This window comes from Phacochoerus africanus, chromosome X (assembly GCF_016906955.1).
Source record: "Phacochoerus africanus isolate WHEZ1 chromosome X, ROS_Pafr_v1, whole genome shotgun sequence".
Classification (NCBI taxonomy): Eukaryota; Metazoa; Chordata; class Mammalia; order Artiodactyla; family Suidae; genus Phacochoerus; species Phacochoerus africanus.
In genome coordinates this window covers 15493553-15519911 of record NC_062560.1, presented here as the reverse complement: position 1 = coordinate 15519911, position 26359 = coordinate 15493553, and the positions used below count along the sequence as shown (strand labels likewise).

At 47.6% G+C, this 26359-nt stretch overlaps 1 protein-coding gene across 4 annotated transcripts in view; it reads left to right on the top strand.

Moving 5' to 3' along the window:
• Nucleotides 1-26359, top strand: part of CTPS2 (CTP synthase 2) — a 126085-nt gene that overhangs the window by 12687 nt on the left and 87039 nt on the right. For all 4 annotated transcript variants that reach the window (XM_047764730.1, XM_047764731.1, XM_047764728.1 and 1 more), the window contains exons 3-9: nucleotides 2094-2264; nucleotides 6285-6385; nucleotides 14951-15067; nucleotides 15213-15296; nucleotides 16782-16862; nucleotides 20900-21051; nucleotides 24845-24977. In XM_047764730.1, coding sequence (XP_047620686.1) covers nucleotides 2094-2264; nucleotides 6285-6385; nucleotides 14951-15067; nucleotides 15213-15296; nucleotides 16782-16862; nucleotides 20900-21051; nucleotides 24845-24977 — 839 coding nt within the window. The remainder of the gene's footprint in view (nucleotides 1-2093; nucleotides 2265-6284; nucleotides 6386-14950; nucleotides 15068-15212; nucleotides 15297-16781; nucleotides 16863-20899; nucleotides 21052-24844; nucleotides 24978-26359) is intronic.

The window sequence follows — 26359 nt, the reverse complement described above, 5'->3', positions numbered from 1 at the left end:
TGATAGAATTTCCTTGATCAGGGAGAAGTTCAGTTCTTCCAGGCTGGCTTCAGGGCATTGGACTCCCAATCAATGCCCTCAAGTGACACTCGAGACCCAGAGGCATGTCCAGTAGTCATCGCAGGTGCTCATCGTGTGATTAAATTTTCATTTCTATCCTTCTCGACAGTGCTGTTGTACAGGTGGCTTCTTGCCTGGCTTTTACTGGTTTTACCCAAGATGGGAATCAATGAAAAAAAAATTTTTTTTCGGGGGGGAGATGATTGTGGCTCATCAGGTTAAAAACCTAACTAGGAACCATGAGGATGCGGGTTTCATCCCTGGCCTCCCTCAGTGGATTAAGGATCTGGTGTTGCTGTGAGCTGTGGTGTAGGCTGCAGATGTGGCTCGGATCTGATGTTGCTGTGGCTGTGGTGCAGGCTGGCAGCTGCAGCTCTGATTGGACCCTTTGCCTGGGAAATTCCATATGCTGAGGGTGTGGCCCTCAAAAGGAAAAAAAAAATTTTTTTATTGAAGTATAGTTGATTTGTAATGTTCTGTCAGGTTTTTTTTTTTTTTTTTCTGGTCTTTTCTTTTTCAGGGGGAGGGGAAGGCCATACTCTCGGCATATGGAAGTTCCCAGGCTAGGGGTTGAATCGGAGCTGTAGCCTCTGGCCTATGCCACAGCCACAGCAACACCAGATCTGAGCTGCGTCTGTGATCTACACCACAGCTCACGGCAACGCCGGATCAATTAGCCCACTGAGGGAGGCCAGGGATCGAACCCGCATCTTCGTGGATACTAGTTGAGTTCGTTACCACTGAGCCATGATGGGAACTTTTCTCTCAGTTTAATTAAAATTTTCTTATGCCAGTTCCAGAGTCCAGGATACTGATGCTTTGAAGCATATTGCTGTTTGTTTTTAAAATTGCTGTTGGAGTTCCCATTGTGGCTAAGTGGGTTAAGGACCTGTCATTGTCTCTGTGAGGATGCGAATTTGATCCCTGGTCTGGCTCAGTGTGTTAAGGTTCCAGAATTGCTGGGGTGTTGCCTGCGGCTGTGGCAGAGTCCCAGCTGCGGTTATGATTCAGCCCCTAGCCTGGAAACTTCTATATACTGCAGGCGCGGCATTAAAAAAAAATTGCCTATTTAAAGTCCCAAAGTCCCTTTTTTCAAGTCCCTAAGGCCCTTTTTTCATGTGGTATATGGTGAGTTTGGAAAAGCTAAATCTTTTTTTTTTTTTTTTTGGTCTTTTTAGGACCATACCTGCAGCATATGGAAGTTCCCAGGCTGGGATCGAATTAGAGCCGCATCTGAGACCTACACCACAGCTCATCGCACCACCAGATCCTTTATCCACTGAGCGAGGCCAGGGATCGAACCTGCATCCTCATCGATACTAGTCCTGTTTGTTTGCGCGGAGCCACAAAGGGAAATGCTAGAAAAGCTAAATCTTGAAGACAGATTTCAGTAAGCATTTAAAAACCACCATAGTAGAATACCATAATTTTTCTGATGAATTTTCTTTCTTCTTTTTGAGAGGTCTGGCTTTCTTGAATTAGCAGAAATCTTTTGATGTTGCAAGTACCTAGTTTTTGTTGCAGAACTCCTGTATATCCTGACTCCTTCCTTACCTCTTTCGAACATTCCCCCAGAGAGATCTGAGAGGCTGTCTTCTGAGCTTAAGTCCTCAAACATAATTCTCAACTTTTAGGTTGTGCATTTTTTTTCTAGTCAACTTATACATGTATTTATTTATTCATACACATGCACATTCATTTATTATTTATATACAGATACGTATTGTCCATCAAAGTTGCCATCTGAGAATTGTTGCTGCAGTCCTGCCACTGCTCAAAAATTTTTGTGACACTCTTAGCACCGGGTTGAATCACAGAAGAAAACGAATCACTCATAAAGGCTTTCACGATCCCCATGAAAGGATTTTCATGGGTAGAATCGTTGTTAAATTTTCCCATCAAAGTAAGGAAATGGTGATAGAGTATGGCTTATAAACAAGTCTTTTACCAGTTCTTTAATATAGTGTGCTCATCTTTGAAAAACAATCTAATGGAAGCCAATTTTTAATTGTTACATTGCCTTTTTATCCCAGGTGAAGTGTTTGTCTTAAACGATGGTGGAGAAGTTGATTTAGACCTGGGAAATTATGAAAGGTTCTTGGATATTAATCTTTATAAAGACAACAACATCACTACGGGGAAGATATATCAACATGTGATCAATAAAGAGAGGCGTGGCGATTACCTGGGAAAAACAGTACAAGGTATTATATTCCACCAACATGGGGGAGATGTGGAGATGTGGAGATCCCTGTGCTCTGAAAACTCCAGTGCTTTTCAGATCGCTGTCTCCTCCCTTTCTTTTCTTCTTCTTTTTCTCTTTTTGTTTTCTTTCTCCTCCAGTTTTACTGACATGCAGTTGACATGCAGGACTGTATAAGTTAAAGGTGTGCAGTGTAATGATTTGATTTACATACCTTATGGGATGACTACCCCAGTAAGTGTAGTGAACATCCATCATCTCATATAGATGCAAAATGAAAGAAATATAAAAAAATGGAATGGGAGTTCCCGTTGTGGCGCAGTGGTTAACGAATCCGACTAGGAACCATGAGGGTGCGGGTTCGGTCCCTGCCCTTGCTCAGTGGGTTAAGGATCCGGCATTGCCATGAGCTGTGGTGTAGGTTGCAGACGCGGCTCGGACCCCACGTTGCTGTGGCTCTGGCGTAGGCTGGCAGCTACAGCTCCGATTGGACCCCTAGCCTGGGAACCTCCATATGCCGCGGGAGCGGCCCAAGAAATGGCAAAAAGACAAAAAAAAAAAAATGGAATGGATAAGCAATGAGATCCTGCTGTGTAGCACCGGGAGCTATATCTAGTCCCTTATGACGGAGCATGATGATGTGCGAAAAAAGAATGTATATGTGTGTGTGTGTGGGTGACGGGGTCACCTTGCTGTACAGTAGAAAATTGACAGGACACTGTAAACCAGCTATCATGGGAAAAATAAAAATCACTTAAAAAGCAAAACAAAAAATACATTAAAAAATTTTTTTCCTTTGTGATGAGGACTCTTCGGATCTGCTCTGTTAACAACTTCATGTATAACATACAGCAGCGTTAATTGTATTTCTCATGCTGTGCATTACACCCCCAGTACTTACTTTTTTGGCCGCTCCATGACATATGGAGTTACCGAGTCAGGAGTCAGATCCAAGGCACAGCTGCAACCCAAGCCGCAGCTGTAGCAACACCAGATCCTTAACCCACTGTGCTGGGCTGGGGATTGAATCGGCATCCCAGTGTTCCCAAGATGCGCTGATCCTATTGCACCACGGTGGGAACTCCTCTAGTACTTATTTATTTATCTTATAACTGGAAGTTTGTACCTTTTGACTGCCTCCATCCAATTCTTTCCCCACCCCTCGAAACCACAGATCTGATCTCTTTTACTAGTTTATTTTTGAAGCGTTAACAACCTACAACACTATGTCGGTTCCTATTATCAACATAGTGATTGGAGGAGTTCCCATCATGACGCAGCGGAAAACGAATCCAACTAGTAACCATGAGGTTGCGGGTTCGATCCCTGGCCTAGATCAGTGGGTTAAGGATCTGGCATTGCCGTGAGCTGTGGTGTAGGTCGCAGCTGCGGCTCAGATCCTGTATAGCTGTGGCTGTGGCATAGGCCAGCAGCTGTAGCTCCGATTGGACCCCTGGCCTGGGAAACTACATATGCTGAAGGGGGCCCTAAAAAGCCAGAAAAAAAAAAAAACATAGTGATTTGATATTTCTATACATTTCAAAATAATCACCATGATAAGTCTACACGATAAGTCTAGTTACCATGTCATTAGACAAACCTTTTACCCCGCTTTTTTCTTTTTCACCATGCCCATGACATGCAGAGTTCCCAGGGTCAGGGATTGAACCTGAGCCAGAGCAGTGACAGCACTGAGTCCTTAACCACAAGTCTCCCGGGGAACTCCACAAATATTTTACTTTTCATTTTCCTCACATGTTTCAAGTTCATCCTCCACGTTGCTGACGGTATTTTTTTTTTTGTCTTTTTTGCTATTTCTTTGGGCTGCTGCCGCGGCATATGGAGGTTCCCAAGCTAGGGGTCGAATCGGAGCTGTAGCCACCGGCCTACGCCAGAGCCACAGCAACGCGGGATCCGAGCCGCGTCTGCAACCTACACCACAGCTCACGGCAACGCCGGATCGTTAACCCACTGAGCAAGGGCAGGGACCGAACCCGCAACCTCATGGTTCCTAGTCGGATTCGTTAACCACTGCGCCACGACGGGAACTCCTGCTGACGGTATTTTAATCAACCTTTTTTCTCTTTTACTAATTTCATTGTTTCCTTTAGATCATATATCTGTCCTCTTTTTCTCTTTAGCTTTTATTTATAAAATCCATGGGGAACCATCTGTTCATCATTTATTCATCACAAATTTTATTGGAGCTCAGATTTATTTTGGTTTATTTTTGCCTATCCTTTATTTAACATATTTTTCTACTGTTTTCTTCTGCCTTTTCATGGATGATGATTACTTCCTTTTGAAGAAAGACAGTGTTGGGGAGGGCTGGAGGTGGGGGTGGGGGGCAGCATGATATGACTCTTTTTTCATCAACTTTTCTCTAAGGGGTATGATTCTCTTTTGTCCTTGAAGAGAGACCGGCGGGCCAACCCCCCCGCTTCTTATGTGCTAATTCCATATCGCCTTTAAATCACTTTCATGTTGGAAAGCAGCTGAGAAGTAGATAAACAAGTCAGGTGGAGATCAAAAGATCAGTCCTGTTATTGCTGAAACTGCGCGGTGTGGCTTAGATCTCAGCTACGATTGTGCTTTCTAATAGTTTCCCCTCAAGTGTAGGTCTTGGGAAGACCCGCGGGAGGGAGGGCTGCTGCCTCACGTCCCAAAGTTGGGAAGAGGGCCGGGACCTGACCCCTGGTCCCTGAGCTGCCCACGCAGAGGCAGAGCCCGGCTTATCCCGCCCTCCTAGAAAGGGGTCTGCTGGGCATGCGCAATGGGCCGTTCCAAATGCAGCAATCAGAGGCGACTTCCTCCCGGCACAAGGCAGGTGGCAGAAGCTCCTTCGCGTCAGCTTCCCAAAGGTCAGCATTCCTGCTTGGTGCATCACGTTAGGTTAGCTGACTGCATCTTTTTGTCTCTTTAGCTGAGATTAGCAGCCGCAGGCCTGCACACCACCTAAGGTGCTCCCCGGCCTGTGGTGCTTGTGGAAGTGTCATGTTTTGGCCTCTTCAGCTGACATTAGCAGCCACAGACCCCTGGTCAGCACGCAGCCTCGCCTGCACTGCACTCTCTGAGTGGACACTTCCCCTCTGGCTGCTGGGGTCCCCAGTGTCTGCAGCGCTGGGCCACCATGAGCCCTTCTTCCCCTTGGAGTCCAGCATTCAGCAGGCACCCTTGGCAACCCTCCTTGACCAGTTGAGGGTTTTTTTTTTTTTTTTTGTCTTTTTAGGGCCGCATGTATGGCATATGGACGTTCCCAGGCTAAGGGTTGAATTGGTGCTGTAGCTGCTAGCCTACACCAAAGCCACAGCAACTCGGGATTCAAGCTGCGTCTGCAAGCCAGATCCTTAACCCATTGAGCGAGGCCAGGGATCAAACCTGTGTCTTCATGGATACTAGTCAGGTTTGTTTCCGTTGAGCCACAACGGAATCTCCTCGCCAGGAGATTAATTGGCATTATAGGTGTTTTCTAGTTGCATTGAAGATGGCATTTCTGCACTATTTCTTGTTTTTTTGTTTTTTTTTGTCTTTTTTGCCATTTCTTGGGCTGCACCCACGGCATATGGAGGTTCCTAGGCTAGGGGTTGAATCAGAGCTGTAGCCGCCGGCCTACGCCAGAGCCACAGCAACGTGGGATCCGAGCCGCGTGTGCAACCTACACCACAGCTCACGGCAACACTGGATCCTTTAACCCACTGAGCAAGGGCAGGGACCGAACCTGCAACCTCATGGTTCCTAGTCGGATTCGTTAACCACAGAGCCACGACGGGAACTCCAGTTTCTTCTTTTTTATGGTTGGTTGATTTCGAGAGAAATGGCATAATGTTTAAGTGACCAAACCTATATTGTGTCTATAACAGTAACTGCAGTGAGATGGATAATAACGTGAGAACTGTCAGCTTTTCTCATTTGCCAGGAGGCTTGAAGGTTATTTGGGAGGTCTAAAGACCCTACCACATTCATTTCTCATGACCTTGACCAAGAAATAAGCTTTTGTGCTAATTATCACTTCTTTCTACAGTTGTCCCTCACATTACTGATGCTGTCCAGGAGTGGGTTATGAATCAAGCCACGGTGCCTGTGGATGGTCATAAGGAAGAGCCCCAGATATGCGTTATTGAGGCAAGCATGGACCTTTTCTTTATAAACGTATATCCTTCTGGGTTTTTAAGCCTCTCCTCTTCATTCACTTAACAAATACGTCTAGATGGCCTCATGTGTGCTGGACACTGGGCTAGGGATTACAGCAGGGAATGACATCGATGGTCCCTGCTCTTGTGGTCACAAGTCGGTGGGCCAGATTGGCTTAAACAGGGTGCGTACTCCCGGGGCAGGCACGCAGCAGTCTGCACGTGAGGATCAGTCACAGCATGCGTTCTGTTGAGTGCTATTTGCGAAGCATTTACAAAGTGCCTTGGAAGTAGAGACTGAGAGAGGCAGAGGTGATGTGGAGGCGGGAGGCCAGTGTTAGGTATTTAAAGAAAGAGCATAGTATTTGCACTTGCCACTTGTCCGCCACTTCCCTTTCTCTCAATGTGCAGAATGAGAGTAACAGCCGTGTACTCCTTATTTAAAGGGCACGTGACCTAACTGCCAGGCAGTTAACCACTGCGCCACCACGGGAACTCCCCAAGTTCAGATTTCTGCCATGACCCCTGACTGGTGTATGGCTTGGTGGTTAAGGATCTGGAACCAGACTACTTATATCACAACCCAGCTGGGTCACTTACCAGCTGGGTGACCTTGGACAAGTTTGCTGAACTTCACTGTGCCTCCGTGTATTCATCTGCCCAATGGAGACAACGTTTTGAGGGTTAAGTGAGCCTAGACAGTTAGTACTTAGATTGTGTGACATCTATAGTGGGTGCTCCAAAATGATGAGCCGTTATTAAGATGCTTGGATGACTTTTGGCAAAATACTTCTCAGCGTGTCAATGTATGTCTCTATAACACTGTAGTAATGTAATACCGTAATAATAACATGACAGGGTTGTTATGAGAGTGAAATATGATAATATAAAAAGCACTCGGCCATGTCTGGCATTTAGGAAGTGCTTGATAAACACGCTGGCTGCTGTTATTGTCATCATCATCATGTTAAGAAATAACTGTTCATAAGATCTGTTTTGTTAATAGTGGAGCTGATAATCTTAACATAAATGTACTGTACTATCATATTTTTGTGCTATTATCATAGTATGGTTGATAAACTTAATATAAATGCATAATATAAGTGTGCTTTGCAAAATTTTCTCTCCCTTGGTATTTCTTCCTTCACAGTTTATGAGGAGGAGTTCCCGTCGTGGCTCAGTGGTTAACGAATCCGACTAGGAACCATGAGGTTGCGGGTTCGATCCCTGGCCTCGCTCAGTGGGTTAAGGATCCAGTGTTGCCGTGAGCTGTGGTGTAGGTTGCAGACGCGGCTCGGATCCTGCGTTGCTGTGGCTCTGGCGTAGGCTGGTGGCTACAGCTCCAATTTGACCCCTAGCCTGGGAACCTCCATATGCCGCGGGAGCGGCCCAAGAAAAGACAAAAAAAAAATTTATGAGGAAAGAGAAGAAGCTTACTTTATAATTTTAAAAAATCAGAGTATAACATAAACACGAAAAGTGCATATATCTCTTTATAAAACTTGATGAAGTTTTTTTTAATGCCTTTTTTTTTTGTCTTTTAGCTTTTTAGGGCCACATCGGCAGCATATGGAGGTTCCCAGGCTAGGGGTTGACAGTTGGAACTGTAGCCGCCAGCCTGCGCCACAGCCACAGCAATGCCATATCCGAGCCTCATCTTCGATCTACACCACAGCTCACAGCCACGCCAGATCCTTAACCCACTGAGCGAGGCCAGGGATCGAACCCACAACCTCATGGTTCCTAGTCGGATTTGTTTCCGCTGCACCACGACGGGAACTCCTGATGAAGTTTTATAAACTGAACGTGCCTTCAAAACTAGGCTTGCTTCCTTTAAAAAATATTTACTGTATAATACATGAATAATTTGCAGACATAGCCAGGGAATGCTAAAGACAAATAGTGAGAGAAAACAGAAAGGCAGGTAAGAGCTCCAGGAAGAGAGTTCCCTGGTGGCTCAGCAGGTTAAGGATCTGGTGTCATTGCTGTGGCTTGGGCCGCTGCCGTGGCACAGGTTCCATCCCTTCCACATACCATAGGCGCGGCCAAAAAAAAAAAAAAAAAGCTCCAGGAATGTTAACATCTGATATGAGAATGAAGATGTAAGCCAGGGCACAGCTTGACACTCCAGCGAGGGAGACTTACACGTCACTCTGTTGATTTTCAGTTTTTAGGATCCATCCCCAATATGCATCAGAGAAACCTTCCAAACAGGAATGTATCATCAACTTTGAAAAGAGGGTTTGCGAGGTGGAGGGGCTGGACGAGCGCTGGAGGGGAACGAGGGAGAGCAGAACCTCATTGCACACTGCAAGGGTCTCCATATCCTGTTAGTACTTGGCTGAGAAAGATGCAAATGTATCTTAGGTTAGGACAGTAACCAGTAGAATTAACAGTTGAGATTGAAATCTGGGGATGGGGGCACCAGAGGGCTGTGTCCTCATCTGTCACGGCAGGATGTCAACCTGCCTCCTTTAGAGGATGTCTGAAGTGCCTAAGTCAAGAAAGGTGAGCTGCAGTGGTTAACGAATCTGACTAGGAACCATGAGGCTGTGGGTTCGATCCCTGTCCTTGCTCAGTGGGTTAAGGATCCGGCGTTGCTGTGAGCTGTGTGTAGGTTACAGACACGGCTCGGATCCCGAATTGCTGTGGCTCTGGCATAGGCCACAGTTCTGACAATGTCAGATCCTTAACCCACTGCGCCACAAGGGAATGTCAAGAGCCTTCTTAACACTTTGGTCTTCTCGGCTTCTCTGGCTACTGTTTTAGTTGTTGTTTGCAATTTTTTTTTTTTTTTTTTTTTTTTTTTGCTTTTTAGGGCTACACCTGTGGCATATGGAGGTTCCAAGGCTAGGGGTCAAATCAGAGCTACTGCTGCTGGCCTACACCACAGCCACAGCAACGCCAAATCCTTAACCCACTGAGCAAGGCCAGGGATCGAACCCAAAATGTCATGGTTCCTAGTTGGATTCATTTCCACCGTGCCACGACAGGAACTCCTCAAATTTTTTTTTTTAAAGTTTTATTGAAGTATAGTTGATATACAAGTTTGTGATGATTTCTGCTGTACAACAAAGTGATTCAGTCATACCTGTACACACATCCATGCTAAAATTATGTGTATATTGTGAATTGATGACTAAAATAAATTTAGTTCGCATCTGTCGTTTGATATAGTTACACATTTTTTTTTTTTGTGATGAGACTTTTAAGCAACTTTCAGATATAGATTCCTTTCTTTAATAAGAGGCAAAATGGTCATTGCCCATCTCATTAATTTGCTTGCTGCTGCTTTTTTTTTTTTTTTTTTTTTGCTTTTTAGGGCCGTATATGCGGCATATGGAGGTTCCTGGGCTATGGGTCCAATCAGAGCTACAGCTGCTAGCCTGCACCACAGCCACAGCAACATCAGATCTGAGCTGTGTCTGCGACCTACACCAGAGCTCACAGCTACGCCGGATCCTTAACCCACTGAGCGAGGCTAGGGATCGAACCCACAACCTCATGGTTCCTAGTCAGATTTGTTTCCGCTGCACCACAACTGGAACTCCTCATTTGGCTTTGAATAGCCCTTAAAATGTTGTTTTGGCTGATGTTTTCCCTGTTGTGTGGGGAAAGAATTAACTTAGGACTCTGGTAGTAAAAATAGTGGAAGTTTCTGATGACACTGATGATAAGGAGGAACCAGAGGAGAGGTATGGGACCTTCCAAATTGGCAGAGAGGGTGCAGTGCCAGTGTAGCACATGTGGGGGCAGAAGCAGATAGTGTTTAAAGTTTTTGCCTCCTTTTTCTGGATTCCCTGCTAACTCCCAGAATACTCCCCATCAGAAACAGAAAATGTCTCCTTAAGGTTTAGGTTAAGTGCAGACCTCTTTTTTCCTAGAAAATTTTTTTTGCCCTTAGATCCTGATGCATGTGGTTAAGGGAGCACTTAGAGCCCTCACCCCTGCCAGTTTCCTGACTGCATGTTTTGTTTCTTGGGTTTCTGTAATTAAATTTGTCATTCACTTACAGAATGAACATATATTTCTCTCTGTTCCATAGCCAGGAAACTTGAATTTTAATTAGGTTTTGTTATCTGAGCTAAAGTTAGTAAAGAATTTCTTCTATAGCAATGAAGTCCTAAGACTTCTTTGTTTGATTCTGTTTTTTTTTTTCCCCCCTGTCTTTTTTTTTGCCATTTCTTGGGCCGCTCCCGCGGCATATGGAGGTTCCCAGGCTAGGGGTCGAATCAGAGCAAATCAGTCGACAAAGCCACTGCAGCGCCAGATCCAAGCCGCATCTGTGACCTACACTGCAGCTCATGGCAACACCAGATCCTTAACCCACTGAGGGAGGCCAGGGATCGAACCCGCAACCTCATGGTTCCTAGTCGGATTCGTTAACCACTGGGCCACGCCGGGAACTTCTGATTCTGTTCTAATTACGGTAACAGGTACTAGAACGCTGTGACCCAGGCTTTACGTTGAATTTCTTGACTTTTCTGTCCAGTTGTGACCATTGACCTAAACTCCCACTGCTGCGGGCAAGCCTCCAGGCTTGTGCTGGAGATACGGCAGGCAAGTTCCTGCCCTCATGGGGCTTACAGCCTAGAGCGGTAGAGAGACAGGAAACAAGGATACAAATTAAAGAATGGCACCTGCGCTGTGTTACTAGGAAGGGCACAGACAGGGCGCTTTAGGTGGGCGGTCAGGGTCGGGCTCTCGGAGGGGGGCACAGCTCCTTGGGATTAAGGAGGTGGGTAGGAGGACCTAAGGGACCGGAAGGAAGAGCATGGCCCCTCTGAGGGCCTGGAAGGCTGGTGGGGCTAAAGCACGGAGGTGGGGGCTGGGGAGTAGTGGGTGGGAGCGGGAGCAGGAGATAGGATTAGGGACATCTGCAAGGGCCACATCCTGTAGGGCCGCTCAGGGAGTTTAGATTTTATTTTTAGGGTAGCATTGAGCCACTGAGGGCTGTCAGCGCCAGAGAGACATAATCTGAGTTTCAGAGGTCACCATGCTGGGGTATGACAGATGTTTTGTAAGACAGGAGTGGGTGGAAGCTGGGAGGCCGGTTAAGATGAGGGGCAGCCAGCTCTCTCTGTAAAGGGCCAGATAGTAGATATGTTTCCTCTCTGTCACAGCTACTCTCTGCTCTGCCCTGGTGGCGCCAGAGCAGCCCAAGGTCGTATGTAAATGAGTGGGCGTGGCCACACGCCAGTAGGGCTTCCTGTATAAAAACAGGCGGCAGCCACCCTGGGCCTAGATGGTTGCAGGAAGCCCTGCAGAACATGCTGTCGGCTTGGGTATCTAGAGTGGTAGCAGTGGAGGTGGCAGTGGAGAGATCTGGAAGAACGTTTTGGAGGTATGAGCCACTGGACTGGGGTGGGAGGGAGGATGTCTTCCAGACCTCTCACTTGCGCCAGTTAATGGGAGGAGATGCTATTTGTTGAGCCAAGTAAGCACCCAGACAAACAGGCCCAGGGCTGTAGGGACCAGGAGTTCACTTTGGGACCTGGTAAGTTTGAGTACTTACTGATCCATCTGAGATGTCAAGGGCAAGTTGCCTTCAAACTTGTCAGTGGCGCTGGGAAGAAAAGTCAGGGCTACATGGAGATTTTGCACCCAGTCAAGTAGCTGAAGCCAGGGAAGATGGTGACTTCTGGGCCTGGGCCCACCGTGATCTCTTCCTCCTCAACAGCCAGGTCATACCACTTAGTGCTCGCGGTTTACTTTTTTTTTTTTCTGTCTTTTTAGGGCTGCACCCGAGGCATATGAAGGCTCCCAGGCTAGGGGTCTAATCGGAGCTTCAGCTGCCAGCCTACACCACAGCCACAGCAACTCGGTATCTGAGCCTTATCTGTGACCTACACCACAGCTCACGGCAATGCTGGATCCTTAACCCACTGAGCTAGGCCAGGGATTGAACCCACAACCTCATGGTTCCTAGTCGGATTCGTTTCTGCTGTGCCACCACGGGAACTCCCCGTTTGACTCTTGATTATTTTTCTTTAGCTCTGCCTTCTTTTCCTCGACACATTCTGAGCTCCTCAGGAGCATGTGGTCTTAAATTCTTTCCAGCACCTCATTTACAGTGTTGAGCATGCAGTAGAAGCTCAGATGCTGAAGAATTAATGTAAAAATCTGTGTGATAGCCTTTAAGTATTTAAATATGGTGAGGAGGAATGGGTTGCGGTGAATTTTATCCTGTAGAGTAAAATGCTTTAGTAACTTTATTGGAAGTACATTTTAAGTTAAGTTAACATTTCTCAAAGGATTACACTGTCAAGAACATTCTCTGGGCTCTTGGTACTACTTGTTTTAATAGGAATGATTTAATTTTGGTAGTACCACCATTACTAGGAGACTGTTCAGCTGCATGCAACTGTGTGTGTGTGTTCATGTGTGCGTGTGTGTTCATGGAGAGAGAGAATGCTCACCATTTCACAGCAGTCAGAGCCAGGTGGATCTCACCTTTCTCATATTGTCACTGAATTTGAATTCTCCCTTCCAGTGGGACCACTGGTAGAAACTAACTGGTCTCACTCTGTGGCCTATATTCTAGAACTTTTTATCTGCTTAGGATTTCCCTTTTTTCCTTTTTTATTGGCCGCATCCGAAGCAGGTGGAAGTTCTTAGGCCAGGGATCTAACCTGAGCCATAGCAGTGACCTGAGCTGCTGCAGTGTCAATACCAGGTCCCTAAATACTAGGCTACCAGGAAACTCTAACCCTTCTCTTTTCTTAAAGTGCTCCTTAAAAAACATTTTTTTTTTTTTTTGAGTTCTTGTCCTGGCACAGCAGAAACGAAACCAACTAGTATCCATAAGGATGCTGGTTCGATACCTGGCCTCGCTCAGTGGGTCATGGATCTGACATTGTCGTGAGTTGTGGTGTAGGGTGCAGACGAGGCTTGGATCCTGCGTTGCTGTGGCTGTGGTGTAGGCTGGCAGCTACAGCTCTGATTTGACCCTAGCCTGGGAACCTCCATATGTCTTGAGTGTGGCCCTAAAAAAAGGCAAAAAATCTTTTTTTTTTTTTTTGGATTTTGATCTTGGTAAGATGAAGGATTGACAGCCTTATAGTGTGTGCATTCTGGCAGAGGGCCGGGAGGAGGGGGCATTCTATTTTCTTTTTTTTTTCTTTTTTTTGGCCACATCCATGGTAGTTTTGGGGATAGGGATCAAACCCATGCTCCAGCAGTGACCCAAGCCACTGTAGTGACAATGCTGGATCCTTAACCTGCCAGGTCACACAATAACTCCCCACTGCACATGGAAGTTCCTGGGACAGGGAGTGAATCCAAGCCACAGCTGTGACCTACACTGCAGCGGTAGCAATGCTGGATACTTTAACCCACTGCGCTGGGCTGGGGGTTGAATCCGCCCCTCTGCAGTGACCCGAGCCACTTCAGTCAGATTCTTAACCCACTGTATCACAGTGAGAACTCAACCCAGATCATTCTTTTTTTTTTTTTTTTGTCTTTTTGCTATTTCTAGGGCCACTCCCGTGTGGCATATGGAGGTTCCCAGGCTAGGGGTCCAATCGGAGCTGTAGCCGCCGGCCTACGTCAGAGCCACAGCAACGCGGGATCCGAGCCTCGTCTGCAACCTACACCACAGCTCACGGCAACGCCGGATCGTTAACCCACTGAGCAAGGGCAGGGACCGAACCCGCACCCTCATGGTTCCTAGTCGGATTCGTTAACCACTGCGCCATGACGGGAACTCCAACCCAGATCATTCTTAAACCTCTCCTTGGTGGTTCCATCATGGCACAGCGAGTTAAGGGTCTGGCATTGCGTAGGTTTGGTCCCTGGCCTGATCCCTGGCCCAGGAACTTCCACATGCTTCGGGTGCAGCCAAAATAAAAGAAAAGCTCCCCTTGACCTTGCTTCCCCCCTCCCCCCCCCCCGCCTTATTTTTGTCTTTTTGTCTTTTCTAGGGCCGCACCCACGGCATATGGAGGTTCCCAGGCTAGGGATCTAATCAGAGCTGTAGGCGGAGCGTATGCCACAGCCACGGCAGATCTGAGCCTACCTACACCACAGCTCCCAGCAATGCCAGTTCCTCAACCCATAATCGAGGCCAGGGATGGAACTTGCAACCTCATGGTTCCTAGGTTGATTCGTTAACCACTGAGCCACGACAGGAACTCCTCCTTCCCCTTCTCGACCCTTTGATTCCTCTCTTTCTTGTCTCACTGGCTGTATTATATTCCATCCCTTCTGTGTATTTTACCTTCTAGTCTTCACTTTCTCTCCCCTGGCTTCATCTCCCTCTTAAACATACAGTGCTTTTCTTTTTCATTTCTAACAGCTTTAGTGAGGTTTAACTTACATAGCATACATTTCACCTATGATATAAGTGGACGATTCAGTGGTTTTTAGTATATTTACAGACTGCTGTCCTGTGCCGTCATCAGACTTCAGTTCTTATGCTTCATGTGTTAAGAATTGTTCTATCATTGTACAACTATAAATGTAATAAATTCATTGAGTACTAAAAAAAATTGTTCTCTTAGTCTCTGTACCAGGGAAAATAATTTGATCTCTCGTGTCTTTTTCTCCCCATCCGCAGCTGGGTGGCACCATCGGAGACATCGAAGGAATGCCCTTTGTGGAAGCGTTCAGACAATTCCAGTTTAAAGCGAAAAGGGAGAATTTCTGTAATATCCATGTCAGCCTTGTCCCCCAGGTGAGCTTTCCAGTTAAGTGTGTAGTCAGTAAGCCCTGTGGGCCTTTCTGTGATTCTCTTTATTCCACTTGTTAAACCAGAGAGCCACGCATTGTCCAGGAGAGCTACATGTCCGTGGTACTAACAGTGGCCCATTGCCTTCCAGCCCAGTGCTACCGGAGAACAGAAGACCAAACCTACACAGAACAGTGTCCGTGCGCTGAGGGGGTTAGGCCTGTCTCCCGACCTGGTGAGTTAAGGAAAGTGGGTAAATTTTGTGGAATAGGCTGATCATTTCTTTTTTCTTTTCTTTTTTTTTTGTCTTTTCTAGGGCCGCATCCGCAGCATATGGAGGTTCCCAGGCTAGGGGTCTCATTGGAGCTGTAGCTGCCGGCCTACACCACAGCTCACGGCAACGCCGGATCCTTAACCCACTGAGCAAGGCCAGGGATCAAACCCGCAACCTCATGGTTCCTAGTCGGATTCGTTAACCACTAACCCACGACGGGAACTCCCAGGCTGATCATTTCTTAATCTCTTATGTCGTCTGAGTCCTTTCTAGCTCTCAGATGGTTCCTGTGACTGAGCTTTTTGTATCTGGGAGCTGGGGAAGGCTTCTTCCCTCAGCCTCGCATGTCTAAATTGGCCCCCTGTTCTTCTGCAGTCCCTCATTTGACGGGCTCTATCGAGTGCAGCGTCCTGCTGCCTGTAAGGGAAGTTTTACTGTGACCTCTTCTCCACTCCTTGCCCACATTTGTCTAGAGCTGCCTTTGCACCCTGGTGGTACCGTTGAGTAGTCAGGGCAGCCACAGCATGACTGCAAAACCCAAGGTTTTTTGCCATCCGGCCCTTTAGACAGCTTTGCCAACCCTTGGGCTAGCTCTGTCTTTATAGTTTTTATTTATTTATTTTTTAAAGTATAGTTGATTTACAGTGTTCTGTCTGGTTTTTATTTTGTTTTCAGCTGCACTTGCAGCATATGGAATTTCCCAGGCCAGGGGTCAAATTGGAGCTGCGGCTGAAGCCTAGCTCTGTGGCCACAGCAACGCCAGATCCTACCTACACCACGGCTGGCGGCAATGCCGGATCCTTAACCTACTGAGAGAAAGGGATCAAACCTGCATCCTCATGGAGACTATGTCAGGTCCTTAACCCACTGACCTGCATTGGCAACTCCTCTGTTCTTAGAGTCTTTTTGTGTGTGTTTTTGCCTTTTCTAGGGCTGTTCTTGCGGCACATGGAGGTTTCCAGGCTACGGGTCTCATCGGAGCTGTAGATGCTGGCCTACACCACAGCCACAGCAAGGCGGGATCCGAGCCACGTCTGCAAGCCACACCACAGCTCCCTGCAACGTGGGATCCTTAACCCACTGAGCAAGGTCAGGGATCGAACCCGAAACCTCATGGTTCCTAGTTGCATTCGTTAACCACTGGGCCATGACGGGAACTTCTCTTCTTAGAGTTTTAAAGAAGTAACATCTACGAGCCTTGAGCCTGCACTAGAAATACCTTGACATGTCTTGCGGGTGGATTTCTGTTGGGTTTGGTTTCACTTGCTTGTATTAGTGCTCAGACCAATTTCTAGCAGCCCAGTGCAACTCCCAGGATGGAGATGCGCACACGCCATCAAGTCTCCTGCAGCAGAAGACAATTAATGTAGCGTCCCCCTGAAAAGCAGTGGCCGTGTGAGCCACCCAATTCCTGCCTGCTAACCCGCGCATAATCGACTTTGACAGATTGTCTGCCGAAGCTCAACGCCCATCGAAATGGCTGTGAAGGAAAAGATTTCCATGTTTTGTCACGTGAAGCCCGAACAGGTCAGTGCTGCTCTTTAGATCTGATTGCCTTGCAGGCACTTCTGCTGATGCCAGCGTTTTATACCTCTTAAATGAGCAGATTACTTTCCACAACATGTATAAAAGCTTCAGGGGACTCGCACGCAGCTAGTGAACAGTCTTGAGACTCCTGACTCCTTAGACAGACTGCATGTTTCCTTGCATAATCCCCCCTTCAATGTCGAGCAGAGGCGCGAAACCAGGTGGGCTTTTTAACTCACAGCCTGCCCTCTAGAGAAGGAACCCTTTGAAGCCTGCTCCTCACGTCTTTATCTTGTCTTCCCGGGCCACTTAACGGCCGTTGCTTTGATTTCTTTGTACTCGTCACAGCTTCACTCACCCCAAACCACACGTGACGGTGACATTCACACTGTCACTTGCAATTACATCAGTGGCCTCAGTTCGTTTCATTGCTACAAAAACTACTGTGATTGGGGCGCAGGTCCTCTGCTCCACAGGACTTGCCACCCGGGCATCCGAGAGCCAGCTCTTCTTTTTTCCTTCATGCGTTTATCTCTGTCTCTCGCTTGCAGTCAGGCTCAGGCACAAGGGATCGGAGCTTAAAAGGTGATATGATGGGGGCTTGGGAAGAGGCTGAGGTTCTGCAGAAACCTTTTATTTTCTTCAGATTAGCTCAGGGTTCTCTGAAGCCTGAGCACCACCTCATCAGATTCCTGTGTCTCAGGGGGCAGGCTGAGTATTCACTGCCTGATGCTTCAGGGTCAGTGCCCAAGTCTCAAACACTTTGACAAATGTGATGGTAGGTTGAAAGCTCTCTTGTATCTGTACGTCATCAAGTCGTTTTGGTTTTGTTCAATTGTTTTTCGTAAATAGTATTTTGGGTGTGCAGACATTTAACGTGGTTTCCGAAATTGAAGGAAGATACAGTTTTTAGAGCTGGGTTGCTGGGAGCTGTGGGAACAGAAGTCACAGTCCAAACTTTCAACCATATGAGATTTATTCCTTTTTTTTTTTTTTAGGGCCACAGCCACGGCACATGGAAGTTTCTGGCTAGGGGTTGAATGGGAGCTATTGCTGCCGGCCAACACCACAGCCACAGCAACATCAGATTCGAGCCACATCTGCGACCTACACCACAGCTCACGGCAGTGCCGGATCCTTAACCCACCGAGCAAGGCCAGGGATCGAACCTGTGTCCTCATGAATGCTAGTCAGATTCATTTCCGTTGAGCCATGACAAGAGCTCCTCTCTCGTGTCTTAATTCCTGGCGAACTTGCACTTAGAGCTCTTCTTAGCTGGATTGGCAAGGAGGGGTCAGCAGGCATCTCTGTGGATGCGCTCTGTTACCATGATACCTGAAAAAATGTCTGGCCTGGAGGATAAATGAGTAAATAGCCCTACATGCCACGCCTTCCACTGTGGGAGTTGTGGCTGCCCAGAGATTTAATTTTTTTTTTTTTTTGGTCTTTTGTCTTTGTTGTTGTTGTTGTTGCTATTTCTTGGGCCGCTCCCGCGGCATATGGAGGTTCCCAGGCTAGGGGTCGAATCGGACCTGCAGCCACCGGCCTACGCCAGAGCCACAGCAACGCGGGATCCGAGCCGCGTCTGCAACCTACACCACAGCTCACGGCAACGCCGGATCGTTAACCCACTGAGCAAGGGCAGGGACCCAACCCGCAATCTCATGGTTCCTAGTTGGATTCGTTAACCACTGCGCCACGACGGGAACTCCCAGAGATTTAATTTAATTTAATTTAAATTTTTTCTTTTCTTTTCTTTTTTTGTCTTTTTGTCTTTCCTAAGGCTGCTCTTGCGGCATATGGAGGTTCCCAGGCTAGGGGTCGAATCGGAGCTGTAGCCACCGGCCTACGCCAGAGCCACAGCCACGCCAGATCCGAGCTGCGTCTGCAACCTACACCACAGCTCACGGCAAGGCCAGACCCTCAACCCACTGAGCAAGGCCAGGGATCGAGCCCGCAACCTCATGGTTCCTAGTCGGATTCGTTAACCACTGCGCCACAAAGGGAACTCCCAGAGGTTTAATTTTAATTAGTAATTGGGATGGAACCTCATGTCAGTGACATCCTAGCACTGTGAACTGCATGGTAGAAGCCGTAAGTGAGACACAGTGGTCTTTGCTTTTCCCCCCTGGCTGCCCCCATGGCATATGGAAGCTCCCCAGCCAGGGATAGAATCCAAACCAGAGCTGTTACCTAGGCCACAGCTGCAACAGTGCTGCATCCTTAACCCACTGTGCCGGGCCCAGGATGGAACCAGGGTCTCTACAGACACAAGCCGGATCATTAACCCACTGCCTCACGGCGGGAACGCCGAGACACAATGGTCTTAGCTATCAAGTTGTTGATGTCCAAATAGCTAAGGCACCCTTATCTGGGTAGCTATGGGTTTGGAACGACTGAACACACAGAGTTGGCAGAATGCTTCCTGGCATTTATTTAGCGTGTGGCAGATCCTCACATGCCCCCCAGTAGCCCTTTGTACTTGAGAGGGTGGTGAGAGCTCGTTGGGGTAAGTGAAAAACAGCCACACCACCTGACATGTAAAAGCGCCTGTCTCCTCTCCTTGGTGTAACTAATTTCACTGTGCTCAATGTGTGCTTGTAAATTTACCCAAATGAAGGCAGCAGACCAAGGCAGCTACGACAGCAGCGGCCCCAACAAATGAATCCACAAACAAACTGCACGCCCACACTTAGCAGACAAGGTGTGTGAGTTCGCTGTGACTGCTTTAATCTCGGCTTAGAACATGGTGCCTTGGGCGTTGCGTCTTGGATGTTGACATACGGCATCCGTGTTGCTTGTATCTGACATCAGCCGGGGGTCCTGCAGTTCAACGCAGACACTAACTACCTGGCGTGGGTGTCAGACTCCGCCACTTTCAGGGCTCAGTCCTTTAGAAGACTGCCCTGCACTTCCGACGCCAGCCGCAGGTTTCCGTTGTCCCAAGCCACCTGCCCTCCTGCCTGGCTGACTACAACTCGGAAGTTTCCCATAGCCCCTTCGGGTTTGATCATTCCTTAGAATGGCTCACAGAGCTCAGGAAAGCGCTGTACTTGCAATCACTGTTTGATGTTAGAGGGTGCACATGAAGAGCCAGAGGAAGAAACACACAGGGCAGGAGAGTCCCAGGCACAAGAGCTCGTGTCCCTGTGGAGTCAGGGTGCACCTCGCTCCTGCGCCATCTGTACGTTCACCAACCAGGATGCTCCCCAGCCCCCACGTTCTGAGTTTTTCTTGGGTTTCATTATGTAGGCATGATTAACTCTCTCGTCTTGTGCTGGAACTCACTCTCTGGTCCCCATCTCCTCCGTGGAGGTGAGGTGGCTTCTAGTGACTTGCCTTCTAGTGACTTGCTTGGCTTTTCTAGTGACCACCTGCCATCCTGAAGTCATCTGGGGTCACCCTGAGTCACCTCGTTAACCTAACAAAGTTACTCTTCTAACTCAGGAAATTTCAAAGGGTTTTGAAGCCCTGTGCCAGGGACTAGGACCAAAGACCATATATGTGTACGTATACTTATTCTACTACAGCTTCCACGGTTCCAGATGTAGAAAAATGAGTTGGAAGTGTTTTTTTTGTCTTTTGTCTTTTTGTTGTTGTTGTTGCTATTTCTTGGGCCGCTCCCGCGGCATATGGAGGTTCCCAGGCTAGGGGTTGAATTGGAGCTGTAGCCACCGGCCTACGCCAGAGCCACACAACGCGGGATCCGAGCCGCGTCTGCAACCTACACCACAGCTCACGGCAACGCCGGATCGTTAACCCACTGAGCAAGGGCAGGGACCGAACCCGCAACTTCATGGTTCCTAGTCGAATTCGTTAACCACTGCACCACGACGGGAACTCCTGGAAGTGTTTTGTAATTAGATGAAACTAACCTTGTGTTCATTCTGACTCCTGTTTAGGTTGCTGGGTTCTGGTTTCCTTGTGTCAGTATAAGTAAACTGCCATCTCTCTTGGGTTTTGGCTCATTTTTGAGTTCATTCCTGAGGCATATTTGAGTCGTTCATTAAATACGGTATTTTATCATCATTCATCAGGTCATATGTATCCACGATGTTTCTTCCACCTACCGAGTGCCTGTGCTTTTGGAGGAACAAGGCATCGTTAAATATTTTAAAGAGAGATTGGATCTGCCCATTGGGGATTCTGCAAGTAATTTGCTTTTCAAGTGGAGAAATATGGCTGACAGGTACTGTAAAAGGAATCGCTAATGTCGTCTTGAATAATTCTTGGCTTTGGGGTTAGGACTGAAGTGTACCTTAAAAGGTAGCTGTGTAGCATTCCACTCTCTACATGGGTATGTTTGGTTCTGGAAATATCCAAGGCTCTAGCATATTGTTAGGGTATTTTGCTGTACGTTTCAAAGATTTCCAGGCCCTTTGATTTTGCTCTACTTAAAGCAGAGTGAATTGGAGGAATCTGGATTCCAGAACTGAAAAAAAAAAAAATTGTGGAAGCATTTTGATTTCCTAGTTCATTGTTTAGTTTTTGAGACAAGGTTTGCCTAATTTGATGTGGTTTTCAGATTAAATCCCCATCCCCTGTTTCTTTTATGAACTGTAAATGAAGCGTGACTCCATAAAAGTCCTGGCTGCTGACTTCTCATGCAGCTGAGGTCGCGGCAGCAGTGAAGCAGTTACATGAAGGCTCTGGTGTTGCCAAGGGGTTCTCATCACAAGAAAAAAAATTGTAACTATGTGCGGCAATGGCTGTTAACTAGAATTAGTAGAGTCATCGTTTCGTACTATATTGAATCATTATGTTGTACACCTGGAACTAATGTAATGCTGTGTGTCAATTATATGTCAATGCAAAAAAATGTAAGCTCTGGTGTCAGGCCCCATGGATTCAGGCCCCAGCACCTCCTTTCAGAGCTGTGTGAGTTGGGACAGATGACTTAACCTCTCTGGACTTGTTCTCCCACCCATATATAACTGGGGGATACTAGCAACCACACTATGGCAATTATGGGAGAAAAAGCATCAGGCCTTAACATCATATCAGGCACTATTGGTTACTTATGTCGGTAACAATAATTAAAATGATTTGCTGGTGACAAACCCACTTACCTTTGGTAGATTGAAAGCTCTTTTGCCCTTTCGGTTAATTTAAAAAAAAATTTTTTTTTTTGGATTCTCACGGCCCTGTTTATTTTTTTAATTTTCTAAAAATGATTTTTATTTTTTCCATTATAGTTGGTTTATATGCCCCTTCACTTTAAAACTTAAAAAGTGCTTTAGAATTTCTGGGACAAGGAGTTCTTGCTGTGGCACAGTGGGTTAAGGATCTGGCATTGCCACAGCTGTGGTGTAGGTTACAGCTGTGGCTTGGATTGGATCCCTGGCCTGGGAATGTCCATATGCCGCCAACAAAAGAAAAAAAAAAAAAAGATTTTCTGGGGCAAGCAGGATCAGGAACAAATCGCATCTTCTGAACTTAGGTACTCTGCCCCCCAGAATGCTTAAGAACTCAGTCCGTTTGTAGGAATTTTCGGAGTAGCTTGGGGCTGATCCTCTTTAAGCATTAGAAACTTTAATATTTTCATTCTTTGTATTGGAAATAGTTTTAAATTACATGCTATGCCTCTGTGCTTTTTTTTGCCATTTCCTGGGCCGCTCCCACTGCATATGGAGGTTCCCAGGCTAGGGGTCGAATTGGAGCTTCAGCTGCCGGCCTACGCCAGAGCCACAGAGGATCCAAGCCACGTCTGTGACCCACACCACAGCTCACGGCAACGTGAGATCCTTAACCCACTGAGCAAGGCCAGGGATCGAACCCGCAACCTCACGGTTCCTAGCCGGATTCGTTAACCACTGAGCCATGAGGGGAACTCCTGCCTCTGTGCTATTTCAAGCAAGTGTTTGGTGTTTAGTTTCCTGCGGCTGCTGTAACAGGTTAGCACAAGCTGGGGGGCTTAACACAACAGAAATCTGTTCTGTCAAGATTGTGGGGGTCAGAAGTCCAAAGTCAAGGCATCAGCACGGTTGGTTCCTTCCGGAGTTCTGGGGGCGAATCTGTACCATGCAGCTCTCCTGGCTTCCTTGGTGTTCCCTGGCTTGTGGCCACGTCACTCCAGTCTCTGCCTCTGTTGTCGCATGTCCTCCTTCTTTGTGTCTTCCTCTTTTCTCAGGATGCTTGTCCTTATCTTAGGGCCCATTCTAATCCAAGACGAGCCCATCTGGAGATCCTTAACTTAACTGCACCTGGAAAGACCTTTTTTTTTCCAGATAGGTTCACATTCATTGGTTCTGGGGGACATACGCTTTTTGGGGGCCACCATTCAGCTCACGTGAGGCTTCAGGCAGAGGGGAGAGTGAACATCGGTCCCTCTGCGTCACGTTGGCCGTGTTGTTGGTTCACTGGTCGTGGTGGGACGAAGTGGCCATCCTCTAGGCCCTGTCCCCTCTGCGCAGCCCGCAGAGAGATACTAGGAGGCAGGCAGAGAGGTCACAGGGGCAGGCCTGATCGCAGAGGTCCAGGGCTGCGCAGAGGCGAAGCTGGAAGGGAGGACAACCCTGCCCTCCTGGGAACCTTCCTGCGAAGCCCACCCCACGCCTGCCTCCCCTCAGCAGCTCACAGCCGTGTCAGCTGCCTGCCTCACACCCAGCTGACGGCCGAAGGGGGAGCACGAGGCAGGAGCAGGAGGCAGGTGCTTGGCTGGTCGGGGCAGTGCTCCGGGAGCCCGGCCTGGGCGGCAGCTGGCCTCCTTCCTCCACTGGCCTGACCCAGCGGCCTCCCCTGTCCTTCCAGCTGCCAGGTGACTCCTTCCCTAGGAAGACCAGACAAAGGTGAGTGGAAGCGGGGGTGGCGCTGCTGACCGCAGCCCCGCGTCCTTCCCGGGAGCAGAGCCCATGTCCCTCCATCAGAGGAGGGGTGAGATCGGGCGAGGGCTGGGCCACCGCCCTCGGGCCATACTCTGGGACGGGACGCACCGACCTCTGCCGTCATCTTGGCCTGACCCCACCTTGCTTTGTTCCCTGCGTCCTTGCCTTAGAGCTGGGTGGCAGGCAGGCAGTCTCCAGAGCGACATAAAATTAAGTAGCAAGTTAAAGGTTTAGCCTCTTTCTCTCACGCTCTTCCTAGAAAGTCACCTTTGCTGTCGGTTTTGAGTTCTTAGCTCCTTGTGCTTTTTTCTTCTTCCAGCCTCTTCCCATCACGCTTCTCTTTCACTCTTTGCAGATGTTGATACGAAAGAGGAATATTTCTCATCCTGGTAACATTTTTGTTCTTGGGTGTTTGGGGAACAGGTTGCCCCCGAAGCCCTAAAAAATCTTCAGCCCTAAATAACATTTCCACATACTTAGTACTAGACCAGACATTTTTCATGTCCTTTGAACAGATCTCCTGACAAAAGCAACAGTAAAGATTGTGTCTCTGATGGTAAAATGTGATTGAGTGTCTTACGTAGAATGGAATTTTCTCATAAAAATGATCCAAGTGGCTTATAATATTTTAAATAGTTCAGCACCATTCTTCAGGAATGCCACAAATAACCTGGCTTTTGTGGGCCAGCTGGGAATGTAGCAGTTTTTAATGTAGACACTTTGAATGCATTTTCGTATGGAGTGTCACCTTACAAAGTTAATATTAGCGTGTCTCCTTTTGACACTGAGAATGCGTTTTCTTATACAGTGTCACCTTAGAAATGAATTTAAGGACAGCTCTTGTTTATGAGATGGGGAGAAGTTTTTTCTTTTAATTGTTAATGCTTTTGCCTTTTTCTCTGATATACTCTTCTCGAATTTATCACTGTGCCTGCTTATGTAAGTCAATGTTGGGCTTTCTTGTGATTTTGAAATCTCTTGGAGTACAGATTTTTGTTCTTTCGGCGTGCGGAGGGGATTTGAGTCAAGTACATCAAATTCAAGGCATGTCTGCTCGTCAGGTTTTAAAAAGTGCCTTGGGATAAGAACAGCGGCTGTCCTTATGCTTGTGATGTGATGTCACATGCATATAACCTTTAAGCTTGTTTTCCTTCCCAGGTATGAAAGGTTACAGAAAACGTGTTCCATAGCCCTGGTTGGCAAGTACACCAAGCTCAGGGACTGCTACGCCTCCGTGTTCAAAGCCCTGGAACACTCGGCTTTGGCCATCAACCACAAGCTGAATCTGATGGTGAGGCCCCACCTGTTCTTCTGCGTATTTCAGTCCTTCATCGTGGCAGCTTGTGTTGCAGACAGGCAGGTTGTCCTGAAGGGTCCCCAAGCCCACCTCCTGGATCGGTGATTCACCAGGAGGACTCCCAGGACTTAGCCTACGCCTGTCCTCACGATTATGAGTTATTACAGTGCTAGGATGCAGAGCCAACTCAGCAAAGGCAAGAGGCACATGGGATGAAATCTGGGGGAGACCAGGCGCAAACTCCCAAGAGTCCTCCTGCAGCAGTCACAGAGGACATGCTTAAGTCCCCCAGCAGGGAGCCGTGACAACACATGTGAAGTGCTGTCTACCAGGGAAGCTTGTTAGAGACTCAGTGCCCAGGGTGTGACGGAGGGCTGACCACGTGGGTGCCCTCTGCCTACGGAGTGTCACAATTCCAGACTCCCAGGAGGAACGCAGGTGTTCTGCACACATCATATTGTTTCTACAAATACTGTGGGCACAGGGAGCCACTCTTACCAGTTCTGGGAATGGCGAGAACCCTCCCCAAATCCACATATCCAGCTGCCAGCCAAGGGCCGGCACAAGCAGCCCTTTCCAAGGAAAGTGGTCAGACCTGCCATGTTAACTGCTCTTCTACATGTAGGTTTAAGGCACAGTTTCTGAAATGAGGCTTTGGACATTTGGGGACATATGTACTTCATGGTCATTTAAGTATTTTGTGTTTGCCTGATAAAATAATGGAACTTTTCCCCCCCTTTAGCACTGGAATTGAGTCCAGATTTTTAAAATGCCATATATCTGGCAAAGTGATTATTTGTTTTTTATTTTTTATTTTTCTAATTTTTTTTTGCTTTTTAGGGCGGCACCAGCAGCATAGGGAGATTCCCGGGCTGGGGGTCCAATCAGTAGCCCACAGCTGCTGGCTTACACCACAGCCACGGCAACATCAGATCCGAGCCGCATCTGGGACCGACACCACAGCTCACGGCAATGCCACAACCTTAATCCACTGAGCAAGGCAGGGGTTCAAACCTGCATCCTCACAGAGGCAACATCAGGTCTTTAACCCACTGAGCCACAATGGGAACTCCTCTCATTGCTTTTTAATCTATTTTTATTTTTGGTCACACCTGCAGCATGCAGAAATTTCCGGGCCAGGGACTGAACCTGTGCCATGGCAGCAACAAGGCTGTATCCTTAACCTGCTGGGTCATCAGAGAACTCCTTTCTAATCAGTTTTTATTTTTGATTTTCCAAGAAATACTTTCCTTCCTGTCCTTGTTCCTCTAAGTCCCCCAGGTCCTCATAGAAAAAAACAATAGAAAATCAGGTTTTTTTTTTTGCTCTTTTTAGGGCCACACCTCATGGTTCCTAGTCGGATTTGTTTCCGCTGC